The sequence below is a fragment of the Cervus elaphus genome, chromosome 20 (genome assembly GCF_910594005.1).
Source record: "Cervus elaphus chromosome 20, mCerEla1.1, whole genome shotgun sequence".
In the NCBI taxonomy this organism is placed as follows: domain Eukaryota; kingdom Metazoa; phylum Chordata; class Mammalia; order Artiodactyla; family Cervidae; genus Cervus; species Cervus elaphus.
In genome coordinates, this window is record NC_057834.1 from 25,036,548 (window position 1) to 25,048,969 (window position 12,422).

Here is a 12,422-nt window from a genome sequence, read left to right on the forward strand (position 1 = left end):
TTCATGATCCCAATCCTTGTAGCTCCTCGTATCTAGAAAAGCACTAAATCCTTCATGGTGACATCAGCTCCTCGTGACTAGCAGAAAACCTCGTTTAAAGTAAGCGCTTCATTGCACTGCACTCCCCTTCACCAAAATCCTATATGTCGACTCCTCCACTGCTGCTTCGGAGCAGTGCCTCAGAGCTACCTGAGGAGCTGTCTTTCAGGCTGCAGTTCTCATTTTCCCCAAATAACACTTAGCTCTCAACTCTCACGTTCTGCCTCTTTTTAGTTGACACAACTTTCAAGGTGACAGCTTTGAACAAGGCAATATTTACATGAAGCTTAATATTTGATGCATTAATTTAAAACCAGTCATGCCTGATACTAATTTTTTCACTCATATAGCATGTTATGATTTTCAATGCCTTTTCATCTTTACTGTCTTGCTTGATACTCATACTCATGTGCTGAAATAGGGAGGTTAGGTGATGAGCCCCAGGAATAAAGTATGCTTAAAGAAAGCTTACGTTGGAATGCAATGCCCTGACCTCCCAGCCTGCTGTCCTTTTCACCAGGCCAGGGCCCAGGCCTCTGTGGCTAAACTGCTAGTACCAACTGGCATTATCCAACCTCCTTAAGTGGTTACAATTCAGTTATATCACCAGGAGGAAAAACCACGGCTTGGCCTCTTGCATTAAAGGACAGTGAAACGTTAGCCTGTTAAAAGAAGGCTCATGTGGCACACTGCTTTTGGAAATCACTATGAGAATTTGAGATGTCCATTAAAGTCAGACATGAAAAACCTCCTTCTAGGACCGAAAGGTGAATAGAGTCAACAAATCTCCCCCGGCAGCTGGGTTTGTGAAATGAACCAACAGGACGGAACAGCAGCAACACAGGGAGCAGCTGGATCTCCACGTGCTCCAGGGGCAGCGTCAGAGCAGAGAGCCTGTGGCAATTGCTCTGTCTGCCAGGGAGAGACAGTGACTGCAGACGGCTTCTCCAGCATCTGGGGAATGAAGCTACATGCTACCACTCTGCTAAACACAGAAATACGTCAACTCTAAGCACGGAAAGACACCCACCTCAAAACTGCTCATATTTCAATTTGGAAAAGTTTATTTCCTCAGATACTGGATGCATGCAGTCAGAGGGGCTTTGGAGGCTGCAGTCAGGCACAACAAAGACGTTGTCTTTTCAAATTTTGACCTTACAGACCATGAAGAGAAGTCGCTATTTTTTAATCCTGGGCAACATACAAAAGACATAACAACTGGACATTTAAAAATAACCATTTTCAGTTTAATAGATTACATATAAGCCTATCCTATCTGTCACAAAATGTATCATTTTGTTACTAAAATTTTTCAATCTGATACAATTCTGCATGGGCTGAAAATAAACAAGATAAGCTAAAACAGCATTAAAGGCAAAGGGAATTTGTGCAAAGCTAGAAGAAAGGAAAGCATGACACTGCCAACCCTCTCTGACTCTCCAGACAAAGGAGAAACCAGAGGTCTGGTTCTGTGTCTCAACAGAAGGGAACATGCAGGAACCTGGAAGATGCTGCCTATATAGAAAGGTTAATAATGGATAATCACAAGAGAATGAGTCATTAAAATCTTTGTTCTCTTTCATGAAAGGTTAGAAAGGATTGTCCAGAATATTAACTTTCATCAGGAATTTGCTTTTCTGAATATCCTGCATATTTACCTTGCCTGATACAACTTTTTCCCATGATGGGAGATTCAAGAGTGTTTGAAGCCATTGGTCTTCTGTTAACTCGGAGTTTGAGTACCACCATTCCTGAGAGGAGAAAGAGAGAACACAGAATTCATCACTGCTCCTCAGCTTGTGTGGTCAAGAGTGGTCTAGTAACAGAAATGGTCAAATGTACCTGAGCTTCTAAAATGAACAGTGACTTTTGCTACCCAAACTAGGATAACTCTAACATACAGAGGAGAAAATTCATTTACTTATTTGACAAATGCTGAGTATAAGGCACTGTGTTGGAGACTAAATGATTTTTGTGTTCTGATTGTTCACATTCTCGAGGACAGGCAAGACATGCACATGAATACAGCATAAAGTGGAAAGTGGTGAGAGCTATGAGAAGGTGGTGGTGGTGGTTAGTCTCAGTTGTGTCTGACTCTTTGCGACCCCACGGACTACTGCCTGCCAGGTTCCTCTGTACAGGGGATTTTCTAGGCAAGAATACTGGGGTTGCCATTTCCTCTTGTAAGAGATCTCCTGACCCAGGGATCAAACCCATGTCTCTTGTGTTTCCTGAATTGGTAGGCAGATTCTTTACCAATGAGCCAACTGGGAAGCCCCATGAAAAGGTAGAGATCTTGCTAAAGGGGATTGGAAGGAGGGGAGGATCCCATGAGAACTCAAAGGGGGAGAGGAGGTGCAAATACCAAACCTATGGATATGTCATCCTTTTCAGTAAGAGTACAGAAAAGCCTCTGACGGCCTTCCACACCCAGTGAAATCCAAAGCAGGTAGTGGGCTTCTTGGGTTCCTTAACATCCCCTGTGAGCATCTTCCCCAGCTTGCTAGCTGATGCTACATACTTTGCTCATGTTCAGCCAGCACTTCTCCAGCACATTCCCTTGAGTTTCACAGAGCTGTAAAGCTGTGTTCAGGAAGAGGTCACAATTCTGCCCCTCTCCCATTAGTATACAGACATAGGCCATCAGATGGTAGAGCCTCGGGTAGAAGACAGGCCCAGTGGTGTTCTGAGCCACCAGATTCTCCAGGTTCTAAAGGAAAAAGCAACATAGTGGAATCAGAAAGGGATCCTTGACTGAAAGGATTTTTCCATCTCAGATGATTTGGGATCATTTCAACGGTATAAGCAATCAAGTAAAAAAGCACCGTACAGAAACATACATAGAACGTAGTGGAGATTAGATGATACAAGTCAAGTAGAGTGGCCCCAGTGGCCTACCCCAACCAAGAATGTGATATGGGTCTGCTCATTAACCCTTTTTGGCAACCATTCTTAAAAAATAAAACTGAGTCCCTCTGAAACTCAGTTCCCCTGCTGAGTTTATGATTAACTTCTTTACCCAAAACTTTATTCTCTTTCTTGTCTTGCCCCATTCCCCTCAAGACTTTGACTTGAGGAGTATCGAAGAAAGCAGGAGGCTGAAACTGAGTGAACTCTGCAGGGCCCTCCCAGGTACAAAAGCCCTCCTATGTCCCCTGTTTCGTGTTTGTAGAAAAAGGCTTAAGTCTCCTAGCTCTTCCCTGAGTTCCAAAGGGCAGATTCAAGCAGTTACTAATTAGGGAAGTAGGGGAATATAGGAAAAAACCAGTCAAGAAACTATAGTTCAGTGGTAAAAACAGAGTCTGAGCTCTTCCCCAAGGAAAATACATGACAATCCAATACATATCTTTGAGTTCTTCTGCAGGAACTAAGACCTTCACCCAGCTACAGGATGCTGACTCCATGCTGACTGTAAAACAGACCCCAGACTGGTTAGAACCAGAAGTTTGATGATTAAGATTTGTGAAACACCACCCGGTTACCTCACCACCAGCCAATCAGAATAAAGTCATGTACACTGCAGCCCTCACTCCAAATGTTGCCTTTAAAAACCTTTCCTTGAAAGTCATTGGGGAGTTTGGGTTTTTTGAATATGAGCCACCCATTCTCATTGCTGGGCCTGACAATAAACGCTGTACTTTCCTTCACCACTACCTGGTGTCAGTAAATTGACTTTGCTATGTGGCCAGCAAGCAGACCCAAGTTCAGTTCAGTAACAATAGCAACATTTTCTTTTGCTTACCAAAGCAATATAATTTTTAAATTTTAGAGAATTATACCTCAACTGAAAAAAAAAATGTAAACACTGAAAAGGGGGGAAAGAAGGGGAAAAGCAAACAGCACAGAATTAAAAAAAAAAAGAGAGATAGAAAAAAAAATCACTCATAACCCTAACACCTAAAAAAAATTATTTTGACATTTGTATATGCACTTTGACATTTGGATACACATGTTTATTTCTTTGCTGTGGACAGGGAATGTTGCCCACCATCCCAGTTCTACAAGAATCAAACCATTAGTCACTGCAGCCACCCACCAATGGTGTGCCTGAGAAAAACAGGAAGTGTCCTGTGCTTTGGATACTGGTCATAGATAGTTAAGATGCATATCTAAGGAATAATTTCAATGAATCCAAATCCTTGCATCTTCTATACATAGAAAAGTGTTAAAATCATTAACTTGTGATGTCGTTCTTTGTGATTAGCGGTAATCTTTTGATGTTTTTCCCAGGAAAAACTCCTATATATCCAGCCCCCTTCCTTACTTCCTCAGAGCAGTTACTCAAAAGCTATCTGTGAGGCTATCCTCCAAGCTACAGCTATAATCCTCAGAAAGAACCCTAAACAAAATCTAACTTGCAACGTCAGTTGGCACTATCTCACACACACACACACACACACACACTCATACTCACCACAACTGGTATCATACTAAACAGCAATTCAAAATATTTTTTTTCTCATTTAGCACAACATTATGAATCTTTTCCAATGACATGATTCTTTAACATCAGATCTCACAAATCCAAATGCTGACAGAGTCAAGTAAGAAACATAAATAAGAGGTAAGATAAGATAAGAAGCAAGGAGATTATGTCATACTGGAGAGAGTATGACCTAAATGCCACCCTTCATCAGTTCCAGCCGATAGCTGCCACTTAGAATTGGGGCTTAGAGTCACAAATTCAGATTTTTTAATGTGAAAATGTCTTAATGTTTAAATATACCATTTCTGACTAATATATATATATATACATATATATATATATATTTAAGTTGTGTCCATCGCTTTTGTGAACCCATGGACTGTAGCCTGCCAGGCTCCTCTTTCCGTTGGACTTCCCTGGCAAGAATGATGGAGTGGGTTGCCATTTCCTCATGCAGAGATAACCAGCATTTTGAAAGGCATATCACTTTTTTCCCCCCTAGTTTTTTAATACTATAAATCTGAGATCAACATCTTTATATATATAATTTTTGTTTACCATCTGATTATCTCCTTAGGGTCATTCTTAGGAGGAGAATTAAATGATGTGCATATTTTAAAGATATTTATGCATTTTGCCAGAATGCTATCTAGAAAGTTTATGAGAGTCCTTCAGAGTATTAATGTCTTTTCTGTTGTCTGCTAATTTGACCATCAACAAGACAATGTCTTATTCTTTTATTTCATTTACTTCAATATCATTGAAAGCAGAGGAACCAGAGATCAAATTGCCAACATCTCTTGGATCATAGAAAAAACAAGGGAATTCCAGAAAAGCATCTACTTCTGCTTCATTGACTAAAGCCTTTGATCATGTGGATCACAACAAACTGGAAAATTCTTCAAGAGATGGGGATACCAGACCACCTGACCTGCCTCCTGAGAAACCTGTATGCAGGTCAAGAAGCAACAGGTAGAACTGGACATGGAACAACAGACTGGTTCAAAATTTGGAAAGGAGTACATCAAGGCTGTATATTGTCACCTTGCTTATTTAATCTACATGCAGAGTACATCATGCGAAAGGCCAGGTTGGATGAATCACAAGCTGGAATCAAGATTGCTGTGAGAAATATCAATAACCTCAGATATGCAGATGACACCACCCTTATGGCAGAAAATAAAGAGGAACTAAAGAGCCTCTTGAGGAAGGTAAAAGAGGAGAGTGAAAAAGCTGGCTTAAAACTCAACATTCAAAGAACTAAGATCATGGCATCCGGTCCTATCACTTCATGGCAAATAGATGGGGAAAAAGTGAAAACAGTGCAGACTTTATTTTCTTGGGCTCCAAAATTACTGGGGACAGAGATTACAGGCTTGAAGTTAAAAGACACTTGCTCCTTGGAAGAAAAGCAATGACAAACCTAAACAGCATGTTAAAAAGCAGAGATATCACTTAGCAGTCAAAGGTCTGTAGAGTCAAAGCTAGGATTTTTCCAGTAGTCATGTACAGATGTGAGAGCTGGACCGTAAGAAGGCTGAGTGCCAAAGAACTGCTACTTTCAAACTGTGGTGTTGGAGAAGACTCTTGAGAGTCCCTTGGACTGCAAGGAGATCAAACCAATCAATCCTAAAGGAAATCAGTCCTGAATGTTCATTGGAAGGATCAATGCTGAAGCTGAAGCTTTACTTTGGCTACCTAATGGGAAGAGCTGACCCTTGGAAAAGACCCTGATGCTGGGAAAGACTAAAAGCAGGAGGGGAAGGGGACAACTGAGAATGAGACGGTTGGATGGCATCACCGATTCAGTGGACATGAGTTTGAGCAAAGTGCAGGAGATAGTGAAGGACAGGGAGGCCTGGCGTGCTGCAGTCCATGGGGTCACAGAGTCAGACACGACTGAATAACAACAACAACAAACTTCAATATCATAGAAATAGATTGAAACATAGAGTTTTCCTGACTAAACTGTTACATGTTTTCATCTATCAATTATTTATTCAAGAAATTAAACATCTCCTGTGTGTAATCAACCCTATGGGACATTCCCAGAGCAAACCATTCACACCACATCCTCTGCCTTCACTTGTTTGTAGAAAAGCTATATAGTCTGTTTCCCAGGCTTCCAGTGAGTCACAGAAGACCGGCTCCAGAATAAATGGCTGAATGGATATGACTGTGTAGTGATGAGTAGCAGTTAGGCCGGGAGAACTGACAACAATTTAAACAGTACATCAGCCATACGGCAGCCACAGACTCTTCAGTTCCTCCCTGAAGTAACTAGATAACAGGACCTGTTATACATTTCCTGAGTTGTTTTATAGACGCTAAAACTCCCACCAGATGGAAGAAGTTAACTACTTAACGACCACAAGATGTAGCCCCCAGACTACTGGAGCCTGAGGACTGATCATGTTAACCTCTGTGACATCGCTCCGCCTCCTCCCCATCAACCAGTCAGAGAACTGTGCTTGAGTCAATCACATACCCTGTGACTTCTGGGCTTCTTGCCTTTAGAAATGCTTCCTTGAAACCTATTGGGGAGTTCAGGTTTTTTGAGTTCTAGCGGCCCTGGACTCCTCATCTGGCACCTTACAGTAAAGGCTGCACCTTTCCTCAACATAACCCAGAATCACTAGATCGGCTTTACTGGACTTGAGAGAATGAACCCAAGTTTGGTTCAGTAACGTATGTAAAAGGTATTGCTCTATGTTCAGCGGGAAATACCAAGTTCGATTTTGTGTTCTTTTGGGCTCTTTTATTCTTTCTAGTCCCCACCTCTACAACTCCCTCGCATTCCTGGGCTTCCCACCTCCATCACCTTGAAATTGCAAACTCCCAAAGTACAAAGACAATGCTTTACTCATCTTTGCTGCAATCCCAATAGCAACTATCATGTTTTTAGCCTGTTTTGTCTTTGGGATGGGATTCCCAGGTGACTCAATGGTAAAGAATCTGCCTGTCAACACAGGAGATGCAAGAGATGCGGGTTTGATCCCTGGCTTGGGAAGATCCCCTGCAGGAGGGCATGGCAGTATTCTCCAGTATTCTTGCCTGGAGAATCCCATGGACAGAGGAGCCTGGCAGACAACAGTCCATGGGGTCACAAAGAGTCAGATGTGACTGATGTGACTGAGCACAAGCAGGAGCATGATTCATAAATATACCTTGTTTAGTAGTAAGTTTTAAAAAATGGAAATGCATGCACATACATAGAGAAAAATTTGGAAAGTGATTTCTCAATATGCATAAAGTGGTTATCTCTGAGTAGTAAGGTGAGTAAGGCAATTCATATTCTGGGATAGAATTACCTTCAAAAACTTACCCTACAAACAGGTATAACTTCTGCAATCAGAGAAAATAATTATCACAGAAGGTAGAGAAAAAGCCATTTAAGGTATGAATTACCCTGGAAACCAGAGAAGAGGCCTCACCTTGAGTAGGTCAACTCCACTGTCTTGAGCATTCTCTGATTGTTCTTCAATTTGCTTTTGAAGGTAGAGAACTTGTCCTTCCATGTACCTACTGATGCTTATGCAGTAAAGAGCTGTTGGGGTTCTTCTTGACACAAGATTTTTGGCTCTATTGGAAAATACGTGAAAGCTGTTCCATTCTTGAAGTCTGGCATACCTATTTTACCACAGAAGAATAAGAAATATCCATATCACCCTTAGAATGGGCTGGTTTTCTGAAATGGTCTCTCTAGAGGCCAGAATGTGGGTCTCTGGAACCCTGCCACTGGCCTATTCAGGGGAAATTATCTGATATGGAGCAAGGACAGAATAGAACTTTTTTGATGATTTGAAATTAATAGAATTGGGGGGAATACTTGGATGATATTAGGTACCATTTAACTCTCAGACTCTAAAAAGTGAGGGAACTCCCTGGTGGTCCAGTGGTTAGGACTCTGTGCTTCCACTACTGAGGGCCCCAGTTCAATCCCTGGTCAGGGAACTAAGATCCTGCAAGCTGCGCAGTGTGGCCAAGGGAAAAAAATTTAAAAAGTGAAACAGAGCAGGCTGATTCCAAAGAGAGAGAGCCTAGGCTAATACTACTCAAAGTGTGGACCATAAAAAGGAATTGTCAGCATCACCTGAGTGCTTTTTAGACATGTAAGCTCTCTGGTCCAATCTAGATCTACTGAATCAGACACTCTGAGGATGGGACCAGAAATCTGAGTTAATGGACTCTCCAGATGATTCCTATGCCCATAAAGTGGGAGTAGTATTGTCTTAAGCTAAACTTGTTGCAAGAACTCCTCAGGGAAGATAGAGTAGAATAAAAAATTAAGGTGATTTTTGAATTTTAGATTCCTTGAACTTTAACTCACATGTGCAAATTAATTTGACTTTGAACTTCCATTTCTTCAGACTTTAGCTAGCAAAGCGTAAATTAAATTAAATTTTAAATCCAAATTTTTGGATTTTAATTTCTCCCAATGAATTTTATAATAAGAGGAGATTTCTATTTGAATATGAAACTGCTGTAGTCTGTGGTAGGACTGTCTTTGCATTGTCATTTAATGTCATCATAAAATCTCTAAATATTGGACTACATGACTGCATATGTAATTTGAGATGGGAAGTGTGTGTGAAAGTCACTCAGTCATGTCTGACTCTTTACAACCCCATGGGCTGTAGCCTGCCAGGATCCTGTCCATGGACTTCTCCAGGCCAGAATACTGGAGTGGGTAGCCTTTCCCTTCTCCAGGGGATCTTCCCAAAGCAGGGATTGAACCCAGGTCTCCTGCATTGCAGGCAGATTCTTTACCTGCTGAGTCACAAGGGAAACCCAAGAGTACTGGAGAGGGTAAACTATCCCTTCTCCAGCGGATCTTCCCAACCCAGGAATTGAACTGGGATCTCCTGCATAGCGGGCAGATTCTTTACCAACTGAGCTATGAGGGAAGCCCACATGACTGCTTATATAATTTGAGATGGGAAGTGGAATAGGGAATAACTTTCAAGTCTTGGGGATGGCTGTGGCAGTAATTTAGTTAATGTTCTGGAGCCTTACTATTAATCTACTTCTTTGAAGCTAAGGTCATAGTTGCAGGCTTACTGAGTTTAAAATGTATGGGTTAAAAGATGAAGCTTTAGCGGGTTAATGGCTTAATGGATTAATGGGGTAGGAGGCCTGCTTATTCCACCCTCCTGAAGCTTCCTTCCATGTGAGGGAGCTCCACTGGTGCAAAACTCTCCATTTCTTTCTCTGCCTCACTCACACCTCCAGCGGTAAGGAGTGACCTAGTTGGCTGGTGACTTTGGGACAGGAATTAGGCAGGTGTAGCTCTCTTTCATCTTGAGAGTCAGTGAGAGCCTGACTCACACAGAGAGCATGGTACTACCTGCCTTAATGGGGTAGAGAAGGGGCAGAGTTTTCTAGGACTTCTTGCTGCTAATAGGGAAGTCTAATCCTGAGGTTCAATATCAAGAAGCTCACTTCTCTGCAGATATAAGCCATGTCCTCCAACATGGACTCTATCAACAGTGATTACGATTCTATCTTGGGGGTGGGGAGGGGGCAAGTGTGCTATATATTAGTCTCCCTCAAACCCTAACACTTCTCAGAAGCAGGAACTCTTTTCTTATCCATCTCTGTATTAACACAACATGCTTTGTATGAGATAAATGCTTGTTGCACTGAACACAATTTAAGCAGCATCACTGTTCTGGCCTTGGTTGAGGAGGACGGACTAGGTAATCCCCACGGTATCTTTCTGAGTAAATCTGCTCCGTCACCTTCAATCTGTCTTAAAAATTACTTTCCCTTTCTTTCTTTTTAGCAAATCTCATAGAACTCTTCCAGGCTTCAACATTTTCAAATTTGGGAATTTAGTGTTATGCAACACAGTGTTACCAGATAGCGATACATGAGTAAAGTCCCAGGAGCATTCCACTTTGGAATTTGAGGATTCTGTTATCTTCATTTTGGTGTATGAACTGCAAACACTCTTCAAAGGGTCTATAAACAAAGCCTTTAAAAGAAGAGAAACAGGAGGGCTTGGCAGGTAGATTGAGAGTGGAGGGGTATCATCATCTTTCTGGCCTAGTAACTCCCAGAATAGTTCCCACTGTGAAGAGAGGTCTCAGTCTCATTCCTTTGTGAGTCCAAAGGGTCCCGTAGACAGCAACAACCAGGTGGCTGCACTTCCCTGTGTTTGCTGAGTTTCTGCTTTTGTGGAAGTTTATGCATATAACTTACAAGTACAGAGTGTCAGCCACGCGGAAGTGGGGTTTAAAACAACCTCCCTGCTTGCATCTGAGGAGTCAGCCTCAGTGCAGCCTGGGACTTCTCAGTCTTCCTATCCACACTTCCCTTTCTGGCAGCAATAGCTGCATCCCCTTTTGAAAATACAGGTGAGAAAAAGAATGCCCAGGTTGGTAGCTCTGGTTTAATATGCTAACTGAGGCCTGCCCGCCTGGTATAAGCTGAAGATTATCAGAAAAGAACTAGTTTTCCAAATCACCAACAGCTACCAGTGAATGAAACCCTTAACATTAGCAGCCCTGTCCTTCACTTTAAAGCATGAAATCTCTAAGTATATCCTGTTAAAAATTAAATACCCTAGTGGAACGCACGTGGTAAGACACCATCAGTCACGCTCACTATCACTGTGGGACAAATGATCTGACACATTAACCGGCAGCTTAAATTCTAAACTTTCTTTTTCTTGGTCCTTTATAATCCTTGCACTTTCTAGATGGCTCCTTAGCTCAAAACACCAGGCTCTCCTGTTCCCTTCCCTTCCCTGTATGTCTTTCTAGCCAGAAACCCAGAGGTCTCAATACCCCTGCCCTGACTGCTGCCACACCACACCAACACAAGTGCCATGGACCCCCAGTTCTCATAAATTCCAAGGTCATGCTCACCAGAATAAAGCATGACATCCAGGCAAATAAAATAGAAAAATGCCCTGCTGAAGATGTGCTCTTCTGCTACAGAAAGATCCCACAGCCACCCCAGAACCTGGATCAGCTGCTTGTATCTATGGAAAAAAAAAGGTGGTAGGATTAAAAAATGGTGGGGGGAAGGAAGTTCAGTCCTAGTCTCAGTTCTGCCCAGTAATGCAGAACCAAATACAATCCTGAAACAGACTTCAAACCTACTCCTAAATCCCAAATTGACTCTGTTCAATTGTTCTTTCACAGACCTCTCTATGAGGGTGGCCAGAGTCAGATCAACTTGTGCTGGGCCTCTGGTCTTGGTTGCTATTCTCTGGGCATTTGCCTCTCCTACGAGAGTGTTCCCTTTCTGCCCCCTGGCAGTGGTGGAGGCCTGATTCTCACACTGGGCGTGACTGTCTGGCCCTCTTCCCGTCGCTGGCCAGAGCAACCAGGGCAGAGATGGTGCCTGGGCATGAGTTCTGTGAGACAGCAGTGGCATCCACAGGGTGGTGATCATTGGTTACACCAGCTTTCGGTAAGCCCTACTCCCTTCCCCATCCTATGGCCAGGGTTAAGGAAATCCAGAACATTCCATAAGTATGTCTTTCTTTCTCTCATTTTGGCAAATTCCTTGAGATAAATACCTGTTTTTCAAGAAGAGAGATTTACAAAGCCAGCAGAGGACCAGATAGTGTTTACTGGGATTCCGAAGCAATGACCACATCTTGTGGGCTCGAGAACCTGGGAACAAAACAATGCCAGTATAGTTCTGGCTATTACTTGTATTTGCATGCCCTTTCTTGACCAGCCAGCCCTTACCTAAGTCAATGGCCAAGTCCAGGTGACCCATCAGGAGCTTTATATAGCCAAGCCTATCGGCCACATAGGTCATGATTTCAACGCCCTCGCGTTTCAGGGGGAGGTTGAAGATCTGCTTCATGGCCATGACCTCGTATTTGAACCACACGTCCTGGTAGCCAGCTAGATGTTGATATAGTGAATAGTCCAGGTAGGCCTTAATGATCTGAAATGGCAGCAGTGAGGGAAAGGAAGAGAGATGGGGCGAGACT

At 42.6% G+C, this 12,422-nt stretch overlaps 1 protein-coding gene across 1 annotated transcript in view; it reads right to left on the bottom strand.

The window, feature by feature from the left end:
* Positions 1-1,143: 1,143 nt before the first annotated feature.
* The window catches only part of ADCY10 (adenylate cyclase 10), a 78,532-nt gene continuing 67,253 nt past the window's right edge, over positions 1,144-12,422 (bottom strand). Inside the window, exons 26-32 of the mRNA XM_043878463.1 lie at positions 12,172-12,376; positions 11,997-12,093; positions 11,338-11,453; positions 10,325-10,442; positions 7,900-8,095; positions 2,561-2,749; positions 1,144-1,790 (exon numbers count right to left, since the gene is read on the bottom strand). Coding sequence (XP_043734398.1) covers positions 1,629-1,790; positions 2,561-2,749; positions 7,900-8,095; positions 10,325-10,442; positions 11,338-11,453; positions 11,997-12,093; positions 12,172-12,376 — 1,083 coding nt within the window. The 3' untranslated portion in view covers positions 1,144-1,628. The remainder of the gene's footprint in view (positions 1,791-2,560; positions 2,750-7,899; positions 8,096-10,324; positions 10,443-11,337; positions 11,454-11,996; positions 12,094-12,171; positions 12,377-12,422) is intronic.